We start from the raw sequence: 24873 nt of genomic DNA on the forward strand, positions 1-24873 counted from the left end.
AAGGACCCTTTCCTAGACTTCACATATCAGATAGCCTACATATCAGATTCTGATTCGTGACAAGAGCAACATTACAGCTAGGAAGTAGCAATGAAAATAATTTTATTGTTGGGGTCACCACAACCTGAGGAACTGTTAAAGGCTGGAAGTCTAGGAGGGTGGGAGCCGCTGCAGACAAAGGTAGACAGCGTGTGGAGAGTGCTTTCCTTTGGTAAGAATTCTTTGCGAGGACTCAGGCGAGGCAAGAAGAGAATTAAGTGTCTATTAAACTACAGAGGCAAGACCCAAGCCTGTGGAACCTAAGAAGATACTTGTAAACCATTCATCTAGTAATTTCTGAGAGCATAAAGCTGACATCAAAACCCAAATTAATCCAAATCTTTCAACGGGCTAAGGAATGCAGTAGACTCCTCTCCAGAGAAGACACAGTCGCTCATGCAGTTCTGAGGCAGAGCTTACACAGCACACACACAACACAGACTTGATCCTCAGTATTGGGGCCTGGAGGAGTGAGGAGAGACCCTAGTGCCAAGCCCTAGACCTTGGCACTAACGTAGGGGATTTCTAATTGGAAGAATTCTGGGCTACCTGGTTATTTCTAGGCTTAACCTGTGCTTCGCTTCGTCCTGTGATGTTGTCTCAGAAGACAAACATTCCATCCAGCAGAAACTTCAAATGGCCAGGAAATGTCCATGAATGTTATGAAGCGACACATAACTGCAGGAGCTACTGAAGCATTAGAAATCAAACCAGGAGATGCAATGCATGACTGAACACTAACTCGGATGTAAAGGGAATTTGCACACGTTGTTGATGGGAATTGACCCGCACCATTGTCACAGAAACCACTGTGGAGAGAGTCCTCACAAAATGTAAGAGACTATAGGAGCTCTATGACTCAGCAGCCCCACAGCCGGCTACACTCCAAAGGTGAGAACTGTGGGAGGTGATGGAAGTCAGATAGCAAGAGAAGCTAATCCTCTATGGGACTGAAAGGCTGATCTTGCTGAAGAACAGCGTGGATGATGGTCACCAGGGACCAGGCGGGGTGGGAAGAGGAAGGTGGAACACAGGTCAGTTAGGTTCACAGGGATTTGCTTCAGAGTTTACTCCCCCCCCGCCCCCCCCCCCCCCGGAGCTGGGGACCGAACCCAGGGCCTTGCGCTTCCTAGGTAAGCGCTCTACCACTGAGCTAAATCCCCAGCCCCAGAGTTTACTTCTAATGTGTGGCAGCACAGTGGGTAAAATATAAAGCAACCTACCCCGCTTCGGAGTTGGGAGAAGAGCATGGGACTCCCAACATATAAAAGTGACTGATACTTGAAGAGCTGGAAATACCCTAAGTGTTTCTCTGGATGGAAAGGTATTCTGGGACTTGGAAACCCAGGAACCCCACAGCTCTGAGGGGAAGCTTCCTCAGCAGAGGTGCTCAGTTCCCAGGGGAGGGTACCCCAACTGAGCTGAGGAGCTCAGAAGCCTCAGCCCCACGTTGTTCACTGCTTTTTTTCTTGACTTCTTCTGGGTGAGTCACTCCACACGGTAATTCTTGCAAAGGAGATTTATTAAAGGGAAGAATCTGGGAGGGAGGAATGAATCCAGGGACGACTGCCACCTGCTTGCAAGGATTTAAACCCTAAGCTTGGGGAGCTCAGGGGTTGGTGGCTTTTTTCACCCCCTTTCCCTGCCTCCCATCTATGGGTTAGGGTGGGAAGTCCTTCCTGGCTTCAGCTGGCCTTGCTCTATCCCTGTGGAGCTGCTCAGGGAGGCTGATAGGAGGTGCTGACAGCGTGAGGCTCCTGAGGGGCATCTCCTGCTGAGGCAGGAAAGGCTCCCTTGCTGGCTACAGGCTGAGACGTGCAGCCATTTTGGTGCAGCCATTTTGATAGGAGCTGCCATTTTTAACTATTCCTGAGGTGGCATCTTACCCTGGCTGTCGGCTGGAGTGGAAAGGATGAGCCAGCCGATGCTTTGACAGCTTTTGTGGTGTGCCACTTACAGACTAAAAGTACCCCGCCCCTTTACTGTCCATGCTCACACAGGGAGAATTAATGCACTGCATCCTATACGATACACAAATATACCTCATGAAAACTTACTTTGTGTGTCTGTGTGCACACTGAGTGAGTTCATGTGGTCCATGTACATGTGGGTGAATAGAGGCTAGAAGGAAGGCCAACAGATGTAATCCCACAAACTGCCAGGACCATGGGGAACAGGAGGAGTTTCAGGCTAGCCTAGGCTACCTGGTAGAACACTGTCACATAAACACACACACACATAACCACACATAACCTTAGAGAATCCGTGTGTTGGGGTTAGGCCAGCCACTGTGGACACATTAACAGGAAGGCACCATGCTGTCTTCCATAGCCTCTGAGAAGCTGCAACCCTAACCCATCTGTGCTATAACATACAGTGAAGAGGGTCAGCTCAGTGACCTGGTCTAACACAGTGTCCTATATTTGTGTATAGTCATCATGTCTCTCAGAGCTCAAAAATTGTCCTGGGTTAGGATGCTCCTATCTATAGAGCAAGGGCTTTAGAGGTCAGGAAACAGATAACAGAGTGTGCCCACCTATGTTATCTCTGAGCTCCTTGATTTGGAACATCTGGGGTTAGCTGAGCAACTGACAACAGGAAGAGTGAGAGCTGTGGGGGAGGGGTGTTCCGTGTGGCTCTGCTGAGTGAGCTGTAGGGATGTTACAACCTCTCTCAAGGTACAGTCCCACGTAGTAGAGTCAGTTTGTCAAGGCACATCTCTTCATCTTGTCAAAGGGACTTAGAGATGGAGTACAGGAGCTGACTTTGAAAGAAGCAACCAAGAACAGAAACTGTCTGAAAGAGCACAGAGGTCAGAGTTGCCAGGACGAGAGCCAGCCAGAAAGCTAAGCTCACAGAGGTGGGGAGGAACCAAGCCTTAAAGACCCAGCATAGGTGTGGGGACAGTATCCGAGTCTCCAGGTCAGGAGCACTGCTGCTGTCACTGATGTTTGACACAGGCCCCATACAATCAACTGAGTCAGGAGGGCCATGGCAGAACTGGTCACAGTGAGACATTCAGTGTCCTCTTTCTCTTCCAAGTAGATCTCCATGTGGCTTTGTAAGAGGTTGGGGGTGTACTTCAGACTTGGTATCCGCAGATGGAGAGACTAAAGCTGGAGCAAATCCAAACACAATTGTGCATCAGGCTGGTGGCCATGTTGCTCTTGGCAATAATTTTTCTCCTGAGCACGCTCTGTGACCTAGGATCTGTATATGACTCTTCCTATGAAACTGTCATCCCCGAAAGACTGCCAGGCCAGGGGAGTGACGATCCTGGAGGGAAGGTGTCCTACGTGCTGTTGATGCAAGGCCAAAAGCAGCTGCTTCACCTCGAGGTAAAGGGACACTACTCTGAGAGGAACTTCCCGGTCTACAGCTACCACAATGGTATCCTGGGGCAAGAAGTGCCCCTCCTCTCCCAGGCCTGCCACTATGAAGGCCACATAGAAGGGGTGCCAGGCTCCTTTGTTTCTGTCAGCATCTGTTCAGGCCTCAGGGGGGTCTTGATCAAAGAGGAAACAGCCTATGGCATCGAGCCCCTGCTCTTTTCCACAAACTTTGAGCACATCCTCTATACCATGGCGCACCAGCCTGTGGTCCTCTGCAATGTCACTTCTACAGACAGCCTGGGGGACTCCAGCCAGCGACAAGGGAGCAGCAAGACCGATGAGCTGCTGGCTCTGTCTGACTTGTGGTCACACGCCAAGTATGTGGAGATGTTTGTCGTGGTCAACCACCAGCGCTTCCAGATGTGGGGCAGTGATGTCAACACGACGGTCCAGGCGGTAGTGGACATCATTGCTCTGGCCAACAGCTTCACTAGGGGAATAAACACAGAGGTGGTGCTGGTGGGCCTGGAGATCTGGACAGAGGGGGACCCGATAGAGGTCCCAGTGGACCTGCAGGCTACACTGAGGAATTTCAACTTGTGGAGACAGGAGAAACTCATGGGCCGGGTCAGGCACGATGTGGCACACTTGATCGTCGGGCATCGCCCAGGAGCGAACGAGGGCCAGGCGTTTCTCGATGGTGCCTGTTCAGGCGGGTTTGCGGCGGCCGTGGAGGCCTTCCATCATGAGGATGTCCTCCTGTTTGCGGCGCTCATGGCCCACGAGCTTGGGCACAACCTGGGTATCCGGCACGACCGCCCAGGCTGCACCTGTGGTCCTAAGCACCTCTGCCTCATGCATGAGATGATCAGTAAGACCAGTGGCTTCAGCAACTGCAGCTCTGACCACTTCCTCCGTTTCCTCCATGACCACAGAGGGGCCTGCCTGCTTGACCGGCCTTGGCACCAGAGCCACAAGCGCAGAGATGCCCATTGTGGAAACGGTGTGGTAGAGGAGTCGGAGGAGTGTGACTGTGGTAATGCCTGTGATAAAAACCAGTGTTGTGATGAAAAGTGTAAACTGAAGGAGGGCGCGCAGTGCAGTAATGAACTCTGCTGTCTTCATTGTAAATTTAAGAATAAAGGAGCTGTCTGCCGACCTGCTCAGGGACTATGTGACCTGGAAGAGTACTGCAATGGGACCTCTGCAGTATGCCCCAATGATAGGATAGCTCAAGATGGCTCTATATGCCAGGAGTCATACTTTTGCTTCGGGGGTCAGTGCAGGGACCCTAGCTCTCAGTGTTCACATATTTTTGGGTTTGGTTCAAGGTCTGCCCCAGATGAATGCTACACATCTCTGAACAAAAGAGGAAACCGGTTTGGAAACTGTGGCCCGTCCTCTGACTCTCCAGGAACATATGTCAAGTGTTCAGATCAAAACATACTGTGTGGAAAACTTATCTGTACAGAGGTAGGCTACCTGCCACCAATCAAAGACAAGCACATGCTGATTCAGATCCCGCAAGTGGAGGACTGGTGCTGGAGCATGGACGCTTTTGACAAGACAGATGCCTTTGATGAGGGGTATGTGTGGACCAACACTTCCTGTGGCACAGGGAAAGTCTGTGAGAACTCCATTTGTAAGGACTACACCATAGTCCCGAATCCCTGCAAAGCAGAGAGTATCTGTAATGAGCACGGAGTGTGCAATGATCTGGGGAACTGCCACTGTCTGTTTGGCTTTGCACCTCCTGACTGCAAGGAGGAAGGCACTGGAGGCAGCGTGGACAGTGGTCCCACTGTTATTCCGCCAGATGATTTTAACACGGGACAAAACGCTACCCAATCCAGTAGAGAGGACCTGATACTTAACCTAAAACTCATCGTCCTGGCTGTCATTCTGGTGCTCATGATACTCCTTATAATTACATGCATCATAACTGCCTACAGCAAGTCAGAGCCTGCTTCTGAAGGAGAGCCTTCAGAGATCGAGAAGGTTCCAGAAGAGGAGGAGGAGGGGGAGGCCCTACCCGAAGAGGAGGAGATCAAGGAAGAAGCAGAAGAGGCAATAGGAGAAGAGGAAGGAGAGGGGGCAATAGGAGAAGAGGAAGAAGAGGGGGCAATAGGAGAAGAAGGGGCAATAGGAGAAGAGGAAGGAGAGGGGGCAATAGAAGAAGAAGGAGCAGAAGAGGAAGAAGGGGAAGAAGAGGGAGAGGAATAAGTGGGGGATATAAAGCCGATAACCAGCTGCGCCTCTCGCAGCCTGATAATGAGGCTCCGGGGAGCAGAGGCTCGGGGACCAAGAGCTGCCACATTCACTGGCAAGGGAGGAAGGAGCTGTTTGTCACCACTGTCTGTCGACAGCTGCTTACATAGTACGCCAGTACTTTCCACATTTCATTTGAACTTGTCCGATCACTTTGGATATTCTTGTTCTCGCATCTATGGGCTGATTTTCTTGGTCACCAGCAACTGTTCTTCTGGACACGCTTTCTTCTACATAGATTATTATTATTAATTTTTTGGTATGCAATATACTATGTTCCTGAACTTCTCCCTATTCCCGGGACTTTTATCTCAATAACAATTACCTATTATGTGGACAATTTCCATGACCTTCACTGTTCTAACTTGCCCAAAAAGTATATATTCAAGGATGAGTCTTTAATAAAACTACTAATGTTAGTCACGTCTCAGGCCCCAGGTACGTATCCACTGAGTGCATTTTGTTGTTAGGGAGCAGCCCTGACTTTGGATGGAGTAGAGAAGCCAGCGTTACAGACTCCAGCCATAGCTCAGGGACAGAGTGCTTGCTATGCCAACAGAGAACTGGAGTTCAGATCCCCACACTCACTGACAAAGCAGGTGTCTTATGTATGCCCATAACATGGTGTGGCAAAAAAAGAAGGATCATCAGGACTTGGTGGCTTCTAGCCTGGAAAATTCAGGCTCAGTTCAGGGAAAGACCCTCCTCCAAAGGAATAGGCAGGGAATATGAGAGGAAGATATGCAACACCTCTGCGCCTCTGCGTCCATACATATATGAGCATAGCACAACAAGCATATGTGACATAGAAGAAGAGGACAAGTACTAAGTCAGCCGTCCTGGTAGTGTGTGCCATGCTGACAGCTTTCAGAAGGCTCAGGCGAGGAGGCTGCAAGTTTATGGCCAGCCTGGGCTTCCTACCAAGACTTAGCCTAAAAACGAAATAAAGCAAAACGAAGTTGTTTTGTGCTAAGTTCTTAGAAAGTACAACCTTTCTCATGAGCCATCTTGCACACGTTTATGGTACTATGAGGAAAATGTTCAGTAGTCCTCATGTTGGTATGCCCATAGTATCCAGCCACAAACTCCACAACAGGGTCTAGTGACGGCCTACCTTCCTCTCCTTGCCTTCCTTGGGCTGCCTCAAGCCAGCCAAGACCCTGACACTCTCCTTGTTTCCTAAAGCCAATTCCCAATTCTTTATTTGCCTCTAGACTTGGAAGAAACAAAGGGAAATGACAGTGTGGAAAACATGCTGCAGACAGCAATGCTCTCAAGTCCAGTGTTCATGTTCCTCCCTGGGGGCCAGGATCAGATGTGTCTCTCCCTGGGCCTGATCTCATCTTTTCTCATTCCTTTGAGTCAAACTGCACACCCTTGTCTGGAGCTCAACTGAGGAAAAATAAAATAACAAGAGACCCCATATTGACACACATACATATGAACCTGACATTTATTTTTTCTTCAAGAGATGTAAATAAGTCTAGTACTTGTTAAAGTAATGAGTCTCTTAGATAGAAAGCGGCTATATCTCCCCGAACGAGCAGTTGGAGAGTTCCTTCCGAATTCGCCCACAATTGCTACTGGCCATGGCCCTACATTTCCTTTCAGCTCTTCAGTCTGGGGTGTGGCCATCAGTCTGGGGTGTGGCCAGCAGAGAGTCCACTCCTGGGACACATTCACTCCCTGACGGTGCAGTCCAGAGGCTCAAAGAACGGTGGAAGAGCTGGAAGCAAAGGCAAGAGGAGGCCTCGATGCGCTCGGGCTCCTGCTATAAACTCTCTTCTGTGAGCACAGCAGTGGGGTCTGAGTGTCTGCGTCACGGGGAGGCTCGCGCTTTATCTGCTGGAACTTGCACTGTGTCCAGCCATAAATGCCACAGTTGAGCAGCCCCTGGGATGCTGCTGTAAGAGCCTAGAGGAGATGGAGAGTGGGGGAGCCCAACCTTCAGTCTTGTTAAGTCCAGGGATAGGTCCCTTAGCCCTTATTTATAAAGCATGGTCACACATCGTGTGTGTGTGTGTGTGTGTGTGTGTGTGTGTGTGTGTGTGTGTGTGTGAGAGAGAGAGAGAGAGAGAGAGAGAGAGAGAGAGAGAGGAGATCTCAACTCAATCCTATATGCGACATTCTCATGTGAGCTACTGAACTAAACCCAAGATCACACAGACTCTGCATTATGCCTTGCTGTGGACAGCTCACATGACAGTAAAACAATAGCTTCAATTACTGATCCATTCCTCAGAGACAGCCGTTCTAAATCAGCACAGTACAAAAGCTTTCTTCTGATACCAGAGGAGAGAGGACAGGCATCCTTTTACTGCCTTGCACTCACTAGGAATAGTGTACACCATTTGATGTACTCGTAATGGGGGACATCAGCATTACCTGTGCCTCTCACCCTGTGAGACCTCATTCTACCTCCATGTCTTCAATATGTCAAAACAAAGCTGCCCAGAGATACATGTGCTCCACACTATACCCAGCAATACTTGTACTGGCTTGCCTTTGGTTAGATTTTTACATTCCTTAAAAGTGAGCATAAAAATCGGATGTTCTCTTTGCAATGCACAACAATGTACGGTGAAGGAAAACTGTGTGTTCTAAAATGGTAGGATAGGAGAATAGGGCACAGAGGTGCAGACACGAGGCTGTGGCTTTGGAAGGCATTACCTGGAGCACAGAGAGGGCCACGTGCAGGGAGGTCTCCTGCGGCTTGGTCAGCTTCATGATCAGCAGTGTGACAGCTGCAAACAAAGGATGTGAGATGCTGTCAGCCCTCAGTGCGCAGGACTGGATAGAAGCTATAGGAGGCTGAGGGTCAGGGCCAAGGTTAACCGATGTGTAAGCCTCTGAGCCTTGGGCATTTGATCTCTAGTCCTTAGTGATTAAAGTTTGCAGACCGATGCCTGGTGTAGTGGTTCATGTCTTTAATCCCAGGACTTGAGGTAGAGCAGAGGCCAACACAGGCGGGTGTCTGTGAATTTGAGGCCAGCCTAGTCTATATAATGAGACCTTGTCTCAAAAAATAAAACCAAAACCAAAATTTAAGTAAATAAATAAAATGTACAAGCTGGACAAGAATATGCAGTCTCGATTTTGGTGAGATCATTTTGTTTGACTAACCCCACAGTCATTTTCTTCACCTCCCGACTCTTTTGACTAAGATACTAACCTGGGCCCCAGCAGCACACAAAGGCCGCTGGGAAAAAACGCACTCGCTGACCCACCGTGTGGATCACTGCCCACTGCTCGCTCTCCAGAAGGCCCATGGATTTCACAAACTTCTTATATAACGTCTGGGCGAGGACGAGTAAGACCTAAACATGAGTGTGATCGTGAAGAGTTGGCCTATGGCTTGTAAACACTTTAGAAGGCTCACTCTACAAGGAGCCATGTCAGGAAAAACCACTCCCCTACCTGCGCCATGCGAGCAAGCTCTGGAGAATTGCCCAGGCCCAGAGTCTCACAGATACAAACAGGAACCAGACTTTTGGTTTTCGCGTTCAATACGTGAACATCATCAACCCCAGCTTTCCCCAGCCCTCAAATAAATCACAATCTATACAGGAAGGTGCTGCTTTCTTGTGGAGGTGGGACTTGTACATGGTTGGCACACATTCTACTAATGAGCTACATTCCCACCCAGGAAGTTAAGGGTAAGTTCTAACTAGCCCATCTCTTAAGATGTTTTACTGAGTCTCCTAGCATGTTTTACGCCTAATAGCCTGAGGTCCATCAGAGCAAAAGCTGAGCTAAGTTCTCAACTCTGAGCAGAAAGGAGTTTGAGGAAACCTCTTCTCACCCTTACAAGGGCTGTGGGTTGTTTGTCCCCATTTCCCAGTGATCTGCTAAGATGAGAAGACCAGGGACATTTCAGAAACACAATGTGCTTATTTTCTGGGACACAAACAGCCAATAATCTTGGTAAGAAATCTTAGCAAATCTGAATAGGTGAACTGACAACTCAGGCCCACTGTTTAACACCTGAAGGCGTTAATGAACTCAGAGTCTCAAGTGTAGCTTTTGCTCTTTGTCTGTCTTGGTCTTCAGAGGTAGGGTGTCCTGTAGCCCAGGTTGGCCTCACATTTGCTCTGTGACCCGGCAGGGATCTGGCTGGCAATTGTGCTGTGGGGCTCAATGTTTAGCTTCCCCTCCTAACCCTCAGCCCCGACCCCACCCCAGCTATCCCCCTGCTTCAGCTCCTGAGTCTGGCTGGCATCATGACAGCTGCGGACATTTTTACCTCGGAATGCTGGACTGTTTTAGACAGAAGCCTAGACTGTCAAAGCCTAGCTGAGCCAACTCATCTCTCTTCTCAGTCAGTTCCAAACACAACCCAGCAAAGTCAGTGATAAGTCAAGCTCCTTACAGAGTTTTGCACTGTCCCCCTATCAGAAGCCATCATAGCAGAAGCTAAAAACCAGCAGATGATCTTCCTGAGATGGGCCCGCCTTGGATTAAAGTCTGTGACGGCTCTGGTAGGCAAGGCCCAGGAAAAATCTATTTAAGGAAAGATTCCTGCTCTTCATAAGCTTTTCCTACTATTATTAAACATGTAACTATCACCAGGCATTGAGCAGATAGATCTCTGCAGACCTGCGAGGATGTAGTGGTCATCTTGTAATGATGTTAAACGGGCAAATAAATAATAATTCCACAGAACTCCTAATCTGATTCAAATAATTTTAGGAAGACAAGTTTGTAGAGATGGTCTTAGTTGCTAGAAAGATGGGATAAAGTAGAATCAGGAAGAGAATTGCCCACTCCACAGAATAGCAAGTTAAGACTGCATAATAGGAAATGCGGTGAACTTTCATAACCACACTAATAGAGAAACAGACAGGACAATTTTGTGTTCAAGGAAAGACATTTAGGTGTAAGGATAAAGTCACAGGTGTGCACTATGATAGGGCCAGGCCGTGTGAAACTGTAGCTTGAACTTTTAATGATGAAACACTGCTCTGTACTTAATATCAGCCTCCTCCTGTGACTCCCATTCTATGTAACAGTCTATCTCTGAGGTCATTTTCTTTTCTTTTTTTTTTTAATTTTTTTTAATATTTTATTTATTGTATATGAGTACACTGTAGCTGTCTTCAGACACACCAGAAGAGGGCATCAGATCCCATTACAGATGGCTGTGAGCCACCATGTGGTTGCTGGGATTTGAACTCAGGACCTCGGGAAGAGCAGTCAGTGCTCTTAACCACTGAGCCATCTCTCCAGCCCTGAGGTCATTTTCTAAAGAACTTTTTGTCTAAGAAGGTATAAAAAGCCAGAGAAAAGAAAGTTGTTGGGGTTGGGGATTTAGCTCAGTGGTAAAGCGCTTGCCTAGCAGGCACAAGGCCCTGGGTTTGGTCCCCAGCTCCGAAAAAAAGAAAAAGAAAAAAAAAGTTGTTCGTTGTTGGTTGAACCAAGTTGGAGAGCTTTGTCACATACATATGTACATATATACATAATACATACATACATACACACATACATATATACATACATCTAAGTGGGTATGTCTGTCTGTCTATATGTTTGTGTGTAGGTATATGTACATGTGTGTAAGCACGCATGAATACTTGTGGAGTTGACTGTGACAGACAGTCTGGCCTGGCCAGGGTGTGTGTCTGAATGTCTGTATGTCTGCCTGTGCACAGCATCTTAACTCTTTTCCTCTCCTTCCTCTCTGGCACACAGAGAGTTAACCCGTTTATCCAGGGAGGTAGGTTTCTGGCTGACTCACCAGAGAAAGGAGGGCCAGCAGTAAATCTTTCAGCCCTATCTCCTGCTGTTCTATGACAAGGTGCTCACAGAAACTCAGACAGGCAGGTCAGCTACCACAGGAAAGTGACAGTAAATGTTATCCAGCAACCCTAAATATCTCCTAAGACCAAGTCCTTACCGGCCTCCTTGCTCTTCCCCTCCACTGCCTCAAAAAGAACCTACAAAAAAGAACAACAGCCAGGGCTGCGCCCGCCCCCCTGCTCCCCCATAACCAGACTCAAGCTCACTAAAAAAGAGACTCTGCAGAACAGGTCTGAGTTGTCAGCCGACAGTCTGCATGACCTACACTAGACTTCTGTGTGACAAGGACTTGACACTGAGAAGCAGGCTGGTGTGGCAGAGGCAAGGGTGCATACTGTACTTCATGCTGGACGGCTTTGTGACACATGTTCTAAAACTCAGCAGACAGAGACATCTGCCTGCCAGCCTTCCAAGTGCTGGGACTAAGGTACAGGCCACCACCTGGCTAACGGCCCTGCTTTCATTCTGTAGATTAGAGTGGCACTGACTGAGTAAGGGATGAGTACCCAGCCGGTTCACTCCAGTTAAACTAACGTACATGCGAATGTGGCTGAACCAGAAGGACCACGGTGCTTTCAAGCCTGGTGTGGTGGTGCACGCCTTTTATACTAGAACTTGGGGGCAGATGCAGATAAATCTGTGAGTTTGAGGCCAGCCTGGTTTACAGAGTGAGTTCCAGGACAGCCAGGACTAAACACACACACAAACACCCCTCCAAAAAGAAAAAAAAAAAAGAAGGAAGGATAGAAAGAAAGGAAGGGACGGAGGGAGGGAGGGAAGGAGAGAGGAAGGAAGGAATATGCTGTCATTGTCTGGGAAGTTAAAGTGTGGGTACTGTGACCCAGGCTGTTCCTTTTTACCTGTATAAAGGGCATATCTGAGTTGTACGAGCTTTCTGCTCTGGGTCTTCATGAGTACCAAAGAAACAGATCAGCTTTAGCATAAACATCCTGTAGGTATGTTCTTTAAATTATTTTTTCTGAGAAAGGATCTCAGACTGGCCATATGTAGCTGAGGATGACACTGAATTTCGGATACCCTGCCTCAGTCCCCCATGCTCTCATGCGCTCCAGGGAGTACTCTACCAACCGAGCTACCACCCCACAGCCCTTCCTTGGTGCTGGGACCACAGGCAATGTCTCTTGCGTCATTCCAGCCTTGGAGCACCGCCTGTCTCCCCCAATCCTTGCTTTCCACAACCACGGAAGGGATGGTACATTACCACAATGGTGAGGAGGCTGAAGAAAAAGCTGGCCAGGAAAACGGTGACACCATAAAGATAGAGTGTGCTGCAGACAGACGTGTTGGTGGAGGGCAGTGGCTCAGAGTGCATTAGCATACACCTGCAAAGAGAACCGACAGATGACTGCTGTGGTGAGCACAGCCATAGCAATCTGGGGAGGAGAGGGTTGATTTGGCTTACATTTCCACATCTTAATCCACCACTGATCAACACCAGACATCAATCACTAATGAAGAAAATGTCCTACAGGCTTGCCTGCAGCCCTGTCTTGTGGAGGCATTTTCCCAGCGGAGGCTCCCTGCTCTAGCTTGTGTCTGGGTAACGTAAACCTGGCCAGCGCGGTGAGTGACTGTGTTCCTCATGTTCCTGGCTCTTGCCTGTTGGTGAGGCCACTCCTTTTGACATGACTGTGGCCATTTTGTATTCAGTGTCCAGTTCGCTCATAAGGAGAAATTAAGTTCAGGTTCTTAGACTCCACTTCCCAGAAGAAATTACCATAGCTGACATTAAAGAATGCTACTAGAAAGCCAAAAAGTTATGGCTGAATCACTTGCACCCTGTTATCTCAATGTTCTGAAGCTCCCTGTCCCCCGCCCTTACCTCACCCAGGACTTGAAGGTTAGCCGGTAACACTTCGTCTGGTCAGCCAGATGCTGCACCCGTCACTGCTTGCCTTCCAATTCTCGCATCTGGGTTTTCCTATAAAAAGCCCGCCCTGAGGACAGACTGGTGCCTGAGTTTCCTCCTTGTGGTCCTGGACATCTTGCTTAACTGAGATTGGGGTACATTGTTTGTGTGTTGGTTCCCAGATCCCAATACCTGCAACTATAGCATCTTGTCCCTTCCCACAGACGAACTATCTCGAGGTCATGTTATATTGTATGTTTCCTCGTATCTCTTCAGCCTGACTGCATCTCATTATGGCTACAACCCTTTCCAAAACCCGCAGTTTCAGCTGGGTGATGTGGAGGTGGTCGCCTTTAACCCAGCACTTGGGAGGCAGGGCAGGTGGATCTCTAGTTTGAGTCCAGATTGATTTATAGAGCAAGGTCTTGGTGGTGTGTGGAGACCACCCCCTTTATTTTGTTATAGAAAAGAAAAATGAAGAGGGCAGAGGTGGCTCTCCCTTACCTGTGGTTCTGGCTGAAGTTGTGGAAACATTCATTGACGTTGCCCAGAAAGAACACAGGCGTCATCAACAGCAGAGGTGTCAGGCTGGAAGGGGAACAATCATCATGCAATTACCCAGAAATGTTTGTGCTCCCCCCGGATCTATGTGAAGAAAAACATCGAACACCATAGCCATCCTGGAGGACTGAGGTGGGAAACTGATTTTATATAGAAGTTCTTTGGACTCTTTGGAATTATGGTCAGATAAAAATCTAAAGGACCTCAAGGTGGGCGATGGAGTTGGTGCACTCAGGAAGGGTTGCTGTGCAAGCATGCTCGCCTGAGTTTTACGTCCACGAAAAAGCCAAGAAAAAGACGGGCATAGTTGCGCCCCTGGGGCTGGGGCAGACAGATCCTCAGAACTCACTAGCTAGGTAGTGTAGCCAACTGTACACTCCACCTTCAGTGAGAGATACTAGCCCAAAACACACGGTGCAGGGTGATGGAGAGAGACACCCAAGACCTGTGGCCTCCACACGCTCCTCACGGACACGTGATGGACACACAGTCAAAATGGACACAGTCTAAGTAAGAAGAAGAAAAACCAAACTGAAGTCTAATGGAGTCTGGGAGTAGTAATGCAGGCCTGTGATCCTAGCACGTAGGAAGCTGAGCCAGGAGGATCTTGTTTGAGGCCAGTCTGCACTAGATAATGGCGCAGAAGGCACCTGGTCCGGCTAGCAGGTCTGCTGAGCTCTGGCTTCGGTGAGAGACTGCCTCAGTGTAGAACTAGAGATCGGGGAAGAACAGAGCTGACACCAAGCTCTGCATCACACGCTTACATGCACGCACACAAGCGTGCACTCACATGCGCAAACACCTACACACACAGACATGCCAAGAAGAGGTTTGCTCAAAGCCACACAGGACTGGTGTTACAGGGTTGGAGCTAACATCCAACCGGGGAAGGAAGAAGCAAGGACTCCTTGCTCACGTGTTGCTGCTCCCTGTCAGGTAGTGCTGTGTAAGGACACAGGAGTGATGGGGGCAGTGAAGTGACAGGCCATTTGTTCCCTTGCCACCTTACTAGGAAGAACAGCAATCTTACCTTGACAAAAGGAACATTACACAACCACCTTGGCAAGCGTAATCTGTCACCTGTGAAAAGAGCAGATTGAAATATGTTAGGAGCAGTGCCCAGCTCCTTACAGCAATGGCAGATGGCCACTTGCCAGTGCACAGACACGCATCCCCAGCAGCCTTGCTGCTGCTGTAACATGCTGTCTGTGGGACCCGTCAGTCAGTCCCCTTGGTACTGGAGATGACAGTGTTTTATCTAGATTACTACGCTAAAACCAAACAACAACAACATCCACATAGAAGCTTGCGGGAGGTAATTTAACAAAGGATTTACATGCAGAATCAAATTCTCTAAGGAATAAAGGCATGCACAAAATCCTAGGGTTGCTTTTTTCTTGTAGACCCAGAAAGGTATAGATGAATGAAGCCATGCATGTCGGCCAGTACGAAGCATCAACAGGCCAATGCCAGTATGACAAGAGCCAAAGGGGCCCTTGGAGAGAAACCAGTGTATTCTAGGGGTCAGAACATTTAAAGTCTGGAGACCTAGAAGACAGCTCCGTAGACAAGCACTTGCTGAGCAAGCACAGGAAGCTGAGTTCGGAGCCCAGAAACCAGGCCAGACAGCACATCCCAGCAGCCCCAGCTTTGAGGGGAGGGCAGGGGAAGGCAGATCTGGAGGCTGCACCAGCCAACCAAACTAGCACAAACGGCAAGATCCGGTTCAGTGGGAAACATTGTCTCAGAAACAAAAAGCAGAAAGGTGGTGAGCACTGGAGGACGGCGGCAGGTGGTGTGGGCCTCTGAGCTGTACACACTGGAGCACAGGCGCACACACTACACACACACACACTTAGTCAGATTACATAGTGTGGTAGAATATGTACTTGTTACAGGAAAGTCTTGGGTTCAAATCCATAGCATTCCCAAACAGACTGATGGGCAGACAGGCAGGCAAATGAATACTTCCCAGTGGCATCAGATACTGATCAACTTCTAGCAGCATGACTGCTATGAACTCAATATTGTGATGGAAACGTTCGTGGCTTTATGGGGTTTGCAGTTCACACTTGACCAGCTGAGCCCCATGGCTCTGAATGAAGGAATGAGTGAAACCCTGGGAGCTGCTGTGCTTTTAGGCACTCATCTACCCAAAGAGAAGGGGGCAGAGGCCCAGCTCTTGCCAGTGCTTTCATTTCAAGGAGCCCAGTGTTAGACAGACAAGCATGTGAAAGTGTAGGTGGCCCCAGGTCCTTCCTACTGCAGACCATGCAGGCTTAGGGTACGGAATGGCTGTGCTTGTGGAACACTAGGAAGAGCAAAAGAAAATGGCAGCAGGGAGGAGCTGTGGGTTCTACAGGCAACACTACCGCACAAAGTGATTTACACGAAAACTGACACTGAATGAAATAAAAAGGTCAGCTCCTGCCAGGTACGATGACGTAGGTCTCTAAGCCCAGAATGTGAAAGGCAGAGACAGTAGGATTTCTCTGAGTTAGAGGCCAGGCCAGTCTAAACGTCACACCAGTTCTAATCCTGCCCCAGCACAGCTCTGGAGAGATTCTGCCTCAAAGCCTGAAGTCACCCATTCAGTTCCTTCAGTTTGCAGCCACATTAGAAGTGCTCAGTGGTCACTGGTGGCTCACAGCTGCTTGTCACCAGTTGTAGTGTCACACTCCTGAAGGGCCAGCACTTGGAGGGCAGAGGCAGCAGATCTCTGTGACTTCAAAGCCAGCCTAGTGTATACATAGAGTTCCAAGCTAACGATTGGTGCTTAGTAAAATCCTGCCTCAAAAAAGTGTTTTTGTTATTTCAAGAAGTGTCACTGACTGGCTTTGTATGGACTGTAATATCTTGTTTAGGGTGTCACTTGCGGACACTCTTCATGTTAAAATTTCAGTGATTTTTTTTTCGCTTGCCCTTTGAGAGAGAAAGGGGGGACTAGAGGAAAAACAAAGAGAGAACATTCTCTGTTTCTACCCTTCCTTAACAGCGAACACCTTTACGTGACTTTCTTCAGCTGGTTAGACGACATTTCCACAGAGCACAGCATCTTGGTGCTGGAAGGGTGCACCAGGGATTACACAGATTAATACTTAACTTTAAGAAAAAAAACCTGGTCCCCAGCTCCGAAAAAAAGAACCCCCCCCAAAAAAAAAAACAAACAAAAACGTGGAGGCCTAGTTGTCTTGTCTACACAGTGAGTTGTGAGCCAGCACGGGCGACATAGCAAAAGCATTTCAAACAAACACAATATGAGAGAGGGGTGCTGGGGGTGGGGGAGGTACCAAGGCTTCAGAACAGATGAGAAACCCAGAGCAATGCACACGTATTATCTGCTGAAAGCAGAACCTGCAGGTCAAAAGCGACTTCTAAAACAACATGTGGGGGTTGGGGATTTAGCTCAGTGGTAGAGCGCTGCCTAGCAAGCAAACGCAAGGCCCTGGGTTCGGTCCTCAGCTCTGGGAAAAAAAAAAAAAAAACATGTGGGAATTAGTTCATACACAGTGTTTGCTATCTGGTCACTTGGGGATAGTGGCTTCATCCCTTGTAAAACTGTCCAAGATTCCATAATGTGCCTGCTTCCCTCCCCATGAAGCTTTCTGTGCTGTTCAACAAAACCGGAGGAAAGCTCTCTGTGAGGGACAGACAGACACAGGGACAGATTCAGACTCATAAAAACAAACAGACTGAAGACAGAAGACACAAGGAGTATGCAGTAGAAATCTCGGGTCTGGGCTGGAGAGATGGCTCAGCGGTTAAGAGCACTGACTGCTCTTTCAGAGGTCTTGAGTTCAATTCCCAGCAACCACATGGTGGCTCACAACCATCTGTAAAGAGATCCGATGCCCTCTTCTGGTGTATCTGAAGACAGCTACAGTGTACTTATATATAATAAATAAATAAATCTTAAAAAAAAAAAAAGAAATCTCGGGTCTGACTCCCTCTTATTTAAATGACTGCAAAGGGAACTGCACGCACTTCTACCTTTAACACAACACGGATGCATTACTGATGACTCTGAGCTGGCCACTGACGCTCTAACCCACAGTTCTCCCACTTACTCCTATAGCAAATAGTTACTGAGCTATGTCATGTGTTCCCTGGGACACTCTCCTATGTTGGAGAAGTAATGTGCAGGTTCTAGAGAGTAGGTAGGGCAGATCCCTAGATGGTTCATACCATGCTCTTAACAAAAGCTTACTTTAAAAATACCCATAAAATAATGAATTTTGCAGATATGAGATTAGAATATTTAGTAAGGTGTATAGGGTTAAAATGGGGCCCATGTTTTGTTGATAAAGAAGTTGCCAAGAATTCTAGAAGCCCTGGGGCTAAGTCCAGCCTCACATAAACCCGGTTTAGTACTACACACCTATAATCCTAGTACTTAGGAAGTAGAGACAAGAAGATTAGAAGTTCAAGGTTATCCTTAACTATAGTAAATTTAGGATCAGCCTGGGTTACATGGAGCCCTGTCTCAAAAACAAAATGACAGGGCTGGAGACATGGCTCAGTGGTTAAGAGCACTGACTGCTCTTCCAGAGTTCAACCTCATGGTGGCTCACAACCACCTGTAATGTGATCCGATGCCCTCTTCTGGTGTGTCTGAAGACAGCTACAGTGTAGTCATATACATGAAATAAATAAATCTTAAAAAAAATAAATAAAATGAATCTTTAAAAAAAAACAAACAAACCAACAACAAAAAGATTAAGTGTGGGGGTTGGGGATTTAGCTCAGTGGTAGAGCGCTTGCCTAGGAAGCGCAAGGCCCTGGGTTTGGTCCCCAGCTCCGAAAAAAAGAAAAAAGAAAAAAGATTAAGTGTGGTGGCACACCTCTTTAATTCCAACACTCAGGAGGCAGAGGTCACCAGGTCTCTGTGAGTTTGAGGCCTGAGTACTCTACATAGTTCAAGCCAGCCAAGTCAGGGCTACACAGAGAGACTGCCTCCAAACAAAATAACAAAAGATTCAAAAACGTAAAGATATGCAAAAGTAAAAATGACAACAAATAAACAACCTGTCGGAATCAAGTGATGTTCTCAAAGCATCAGAGAAAAGAAGCTGCCTAGTTTGGGGCTCACAAATGTAATCCCAGCACCTGGGAGGTATAGCCAAAAGGGTTAAAGCCAAAAACTAGCTGTAGTCAATTCAAAGCCAGCCACACCTACTTGAGACATTGTAGATAAGAGACATTAACTAGATAAGAAAGTAAGAAACTGGGGCTGGGGATTTAGCTCAGTGGTAGAGCTCTTACCTAGGAAGCACAAGGCCCTGGGTTCGGTCCCCAGTTCCGGAAAAAAAAGAACCAAAAAAAAAAAAAAAAAAAAAAAGAAAGAAAGTAAGAAACTTAATTTACTACATAGCAAACTGCTACTTATTCAGCAGTAAAAAGAATGGATAATTTATCCATTGAAAATATATGACCTTTTAAAGCACTGCCTCACCGTTTGCTCTCTGGGCTCCTCTCTAGTCTTCCCCTCTCCTTCCCCCTCAATCCCCCATAGCCCCGTCCATTCTGCTGGCCATGTTTAATCTACTACCTTCTCTCTCTTTTCTGGACTCCTCCAGATGACTCTGGCTGTCCGCTCCCTCATATCTACAGTGAAAACTTTTCTCTCTATCATAAAATAATAAAAGCACATGAATAATAAGTGAAAGCGAACACATGCCTACACACACGCGCGCGCGTGCGCACACACACACACACACACACACACACACACACACACACACACACACACACAGAGTATTGCTGTTACATGAAGTGTCCAGAAGCAGGTCTGTAGAAGGGGATGTACATTTGATTGCCTAGGGCAGAGGGTGTAAAGGACTTAAGTAAACATCATGAGAGATTTCACTGAGGGAGGAGAACACCCTGAAATGGATACGATGCCTGAACAGCCTGACAAATTTACCAGCATGGGGATCGTCACCCTCAGAACAGATGGACTGTGTGCTGTGTGAGATACACACACACTAAAGAGCACACTGTGGGCTTGGTCCTCCCTCTTTTCATGTAGTACTGGACAGTGACAAGTGCTCTCTGGATATTTCCTGGCTCCTGACTACCATTTAAGCCCCTTCTGCCCTTTGGTGAACCAATAGCTGTCACTCACACATAGACTGAGAACACAGCAGAGCAGAACACACTCCTTGGCCCTGAGTCAGCAGATCTAGCCCCCGAGTCTCCCCGCCGACCTGGATTAGTAACACTGATGGGGCACAGAGCCAAGGATTTCTCTTACTGAACCAAGCTCAGCAGCAATGGCCACAGCATCAGCAGAGCTCCTACCTAAATCAGAACCTTTAGTGGGAGCCGGCTGTGTTGGCGCGTGTCTTTACTCCCAGCATCTGGGAGGCAGAATTGGGCAAATCTTTGAGTTTGAGGCCAGCCTGGTCTACAGATTCAGTTTCAGGACAGTCAGAGCTACACAGAGAAACCCTGTCTTGGAAAACAAAACACACCAACACCACTATCAACTATCAACGACATCCTTTGTGTGGCAAGGGAGGAGTAGGGGGTGATGTGAGCAGATGGAGATGGTGACAACAGTCCACTCTCTCAGCTGTGCACCGAGCACTGGGGAGTGGCCTCTCCCTGCTCCAGGCCCTGCAGATGCTTTACCTGCGCAGCTGTGCTCTGCTCGCTCGGGCTGTGCTTCCTCCTCAGCTCCGCGTACAGACACCAGATGTAACTGACGGTGAAGACGAGTGAGGCCAGGTAGAAAATCTAGGTGGAAGTCACATGACCCACCATCAGTGTCCCATTCCAGCTCCCTTCATCCTTCCTTATCCTCAGTGAGACCACATCCCTGCAGCCCAGCTTCACCTCACCTCTTGGACTGTTCGGAACCACAGACACCCACCCGCACACTAACCACTCCACTTTTAGGAATCTTGTTCTACTGTGGTTTTCAGTTTGTGTATTGTTGTTTTCATGTGTTACCCCTCACTGCTAAGGCTGCAATCTACCATGACTGGACAGCTTTCCTGAGCTTGGTGCAAAATGGAGGACTCCCTTCTCTTAGCAGGGCTTCCTCTGGGGAGCCTGACCTGGGGAGACTGACCCAATCTTCTACCTGAGGAATGTCATGTAATCCTTGGTGAAATTACAGGCTCAATTTCCTGGAATGCCTCTCCATGCAAGTGAACTATGCCCAGAACCTTAAACCTCAGCCAGTGAAACTTCACCCAAAGAGAACCCCTCCCACTAAGATGTGTGTGTGTGTGTGTGTGTGTGTGTGTGTGTGTGTATACATAGCCCTTCATCTACCCCAAATAAAGTGCATGTGCACAAGGTGTTTTGTTATCTATCATCTAAGAGAGCTGCTTTCTTTTTTTTTTTTTTTTTTTTTTGGTTCATTTTTTCGGAGCTGGGGACCGAACCCAGGGCCTTGCGCTTCTTAGGTAAGCGCTCTACCACTGAGCTAAATCCCCAGCCCCGAGAGCTGCTTTCTAGAAGAGCCGTAACCCTGAAAATTTCAGAGGCTGCCTTAGGGCTCACTCTGGAGACCAGGCTAGCCTCTTGATATCACACAGATCCTCCTGCCTCACCTCCTAAGCTTATGCAGCACTCCAAGTTTATGGAGTGCTAGGACTGAACTCGGGGCTTCATCTGTGCAAAGCAAGTACTCTGTCAATTGATATATTCCTAGAATGATATTTAAAAGATATTTTACAAAATCAGGTACGGAGCGATGACTCAGCAGGGGAAGGCATTTATTGCAACCCTGGTATCAGAGCTGAATTTTAGACTTATTAAGCGGAACAATTGATTCTTGCAAGTTGTCCTCTTACCTCCACACAATAGCACGCAAGCTTAGATAGGTAAAACAAGCAAATACATGTGATGACATTTAGGGAAAAGAAGAACTTATGGGAATGGGAGACACGACTTAGTTTAATAGCTACTTTTGCAGGGGACGTCAGTTATCATCACCCATATCAGGAGCTCACAACTACAGGTGATTGTGGTTGTGATCTGACGCAGTCTTCTGCACTGTACAGGCAGCCTTTCTCGTGCATGTGTGTGTCTGCACATGCACTAATACAAATAGAACATATCTTTAAAAAGAACAAAAGATGGGCTGGAGAGATGGCTCAGCGGTTAAGAGCACTGACTGCTCTTCCAGAGGTCCTGAGTTCAAATTCCAGCAACCACACGGTGGCTCACAACCACCTGTAATGGGATCCGATGCCCTCTTCTGGTGTCTGAGGACAGTGACAATGTACTCAAATATAATAAAGAAATAAATCGGGCTGGAGAGATGGCTCAGCGGTTAAGAGCACGACTGCTCTTCCAAAGGTCCTGAGTTCAATTCCCAGCAACCACATGGTGGCTCACAACCATCTATGGGATCTGGTGTGTACTTGTATACATAAATTAAATAAATAAATCTTTAAAAAAAAAAAAAAAGAAAGAAAGAAATCTTTCAAATAATTTTTTAAACAGAACCAAAGAGCTGATTCATAGGTTACCAGAGAAAGAGAACAAATATGGCATCATGTCCCTGCACAGTTAAGGTAACAGGATTTACACTTCAGCCTCAGATAAGCAAAAGCTGGGGCTGGGGAGACAGCTCACAGGATGACATGTTTACCACACCAGCATGAGATCCCGATCCTGAGCACCTACAGACAGAAGCCAGGCAGAGGCCAGCAAGGTGGTTCATCAGGTTGACGCAACTGCTGCCAATCCTTGGGACTTACACACACACACACTCACACACATACTCTCTCTCTCTCTCACACACACACACACACACACACACACACACACACACACACACAAGAGAGAGAGAGAGAGAGAGAGAGAGAGAGAGAGAGAGAGAGAGAGAGAATTAGCCTAAGTAACTGTAGGAAACAGTATTTTACCCATATCAGAAAAAGGAATGGGATGACACAAAGGCCCATTGCTAAGGACCGTGCTTACAGGGCCAGAATGTGGACTAAAATAGCGGTTGCCAGGGTGACAGGAAGGAAGCACCTGATTGATTGACAATGCACCCTGGAGAGTCATGGGATGACCCACACAGGGTCTGAGGAAAATCCTCGTGTCTAAATTGATTGGGGTGGTGTGCATCTTGGGGTCCGTACTGCAGAGGAAAAGGTGAGTTGAGGACAACCAAAGGAAGGGATGAACATGGGGCTATCTATATACTGCAGGAGGGTGAGGACATTTTGGTGTTTCAAACCCACAGAAATAAAGGCAAACATGTACACCCCAAGGAAGAACTAAGCCTAATATAAAGGTTATATTAACTTTACAGTGCATGTGCTCACATTGTCAATGTGCAGTGGCCAATGAGCCTAGTACTTGGGAAGTAGAGACAGGGTAGGCATGAGTTCAAGGTTATCCTTGGCTGTTACAGAATTACTACACCTTCCCAGGGAGAAATCCCTAACACACTTAGAGGCTGATGTGATAGCACATGACAGTTCTGACTACTGCAGAGGAGAGGAGCAGCTTTAGACAGGAAACTACCATCCTGTACAGGCCTGAAGCTTAGAATTCCACCTCAACTGCGTCCTTAAACCTCTTCCCCATCCTGGCCTCAGTTACACTTTGAACAACTTAAACCAAGATGGCAGCCCATAAGACTGGCCGCAAAGGTAGTGCCAGCATCACTTAAAGACACCAGTACTGCTGCTGTCCTTTCAGTCAGTACTGGGTCTTCCTCGCTGACTGCGGTGACCTCGACCTGACCCCTGGAGCTGCCCATTGGAGACAAGTTCTCTGATATGGGGAGGGCCCGATGGTTGCTGCTAAATCAGGGTCATCTCCTTTTGTTTTGGAATTGGTGCCTAATCAGAGGTCAATCTTGGTAAACAAACATCAGCAGGCTTTCTCAGCAACCCTGAATTTCAGTTTGGGTTGGTGTGGGTCAGTTTTCTCTAACAAGCCAGGGTTGGGAGCATCTCCGGGCACAGTGCAGGCAGACTCTGTTTGTGTGACTTAATGTTCCTAAGCAACTTTTCAGTGACTCCTTTATAGCATCAGTTTATTACTTCAGGTTTGTCCTGCGTGTCCAGGTTTGTCCTGCGTGTCCAGGTTTGTCCAGGCCAGCTGGGCTACATAAATGAAACCCCATCTAAAAATTGCAAGAGACTTAGATGATGACTCAGTGGGAAAGGGTGGTTGCCCTGCGAGCAGAGGACCTGATTTCAAATCCCAGGTACACAATACTTACACACACACACACACACCCCACACACATACTTACACACACACACACACACACACACACACACACACACACACACACACACACACACGGACACTCACTCATGGGCATGCATCCAAGAGGGAAGATGAACAGAGGGAAAGGAAAAACAGTAAGCCAGCAAGGTGGTTTAGGTCTGTAATCACAGCACTTGAGAGGCTGAGGCTGGAGGATTGCTATGAGTGCAAAAAATCTGCTGAGTTCTGTTCCAACCTGTGTATTAAAAGCATCAAAAAATAACCCAATGGGTAATTTCCCTCACCACCAGTAGAGGGAGCCAGGGTACCATGAAACAGATTCCCGTACCAGACAGACACACTAAACCTTCCTCTATGTTCTCACACTTAAAATCCGTAATTGGCCTGAGCGACAGGGTCAGAAGTGTGGGTTTTACAGCTAATGTTCACATTCTTTGGCACCAAGGAGGAAGAACACTAGTCCTTTGTCCTGCTTTGCCTCGACAGGAGTCAGACTCATCAAGCCCATGTCGTCGGTATTATCCTGAGTCTCATCAGGCAAACACCTAGCTAATCACGGTCACCTGAGGAGGGAAGGCAGGCGAGCCTCTCGCACAAATCACTTTTGGACTTTAGGCCTTTCAGTAGAGTGCATGCTAACATCTTTTCTAAGAGAGGTAAAGCTTTCTCTTTTTTAAGATTTACTTAATTATTTAATGTGCATGGCAGCATGTGTGTCTGTGTGGAGGGCGTCAGATCCCCCAGAAGTGGAGTTACAGACAGATGTGAGCTGCCATGTGGTTGCTGGGAATTGAACTC

The 24873-nt window shown here is 47.8% G+C and overlaps 2 protein-coding genes across 36 annotated transcripts in view; one reads left to right on the forward strand and one right to left on the reverse strand.

Moving 5' to 3' along the window:
- Nucleotides 1–24873, reverse strand: part of Tmem116 (transmembrane protein 116) — a 67525-nt gene that overhangs the window by 12449 nt on the left and 30203 nt on the right. For 6 of the 35 annotated variants that reach the window (XM_087579391.1, XM_087579403.1, XM_087579390.1 and 3 more), the window contains 6 exons: nt 20500–20604; nt 14897–14946; nt 13810–13893; nt 12658–12778; nt 8812–8956; nt 8310–8383 (listed from right to left, as the gene is read on the reverse strand). In XM_087579391.1, the coding sequence (XP_087435517.1) occupies nt 8310–8383; nt 8812–8956; nt 12658–12778; nt 13810–13893; nt 14897–14946; nt 20500–20604 (579 nt within the window). 35 annotated transcript variants of the gene reach the window in all.
- Nucleotides 2665–6078, forward strand: Adam1b (a disintegrin and metallopeptidase domain 1b). Its single transcript, NM_001409170.1, is given in 1 exon segment — nt 2665–6078. A coding segment is annotated over 1 exon segment (2454 nt). The 5' UTR covers nt 2665–3140; the 3' UTR covers nt 5595–6078.

Source organism: Rattus norvegicus, chromosome 12 (assembly GCF_021556685.1).
Source record: "Rattus norvegicus strain SHRSP/BbbUtx chromosome 12, alternate assembly SHRSP_T2T, whole genome shotgun sequence".
NCBI classification, from domain to species: domain Eukaryota; kingdom Metazoa; phylum Chordata; class Mammalia; order Rodentia; family Muridae; genus Rattus; species Rattus norvegicus.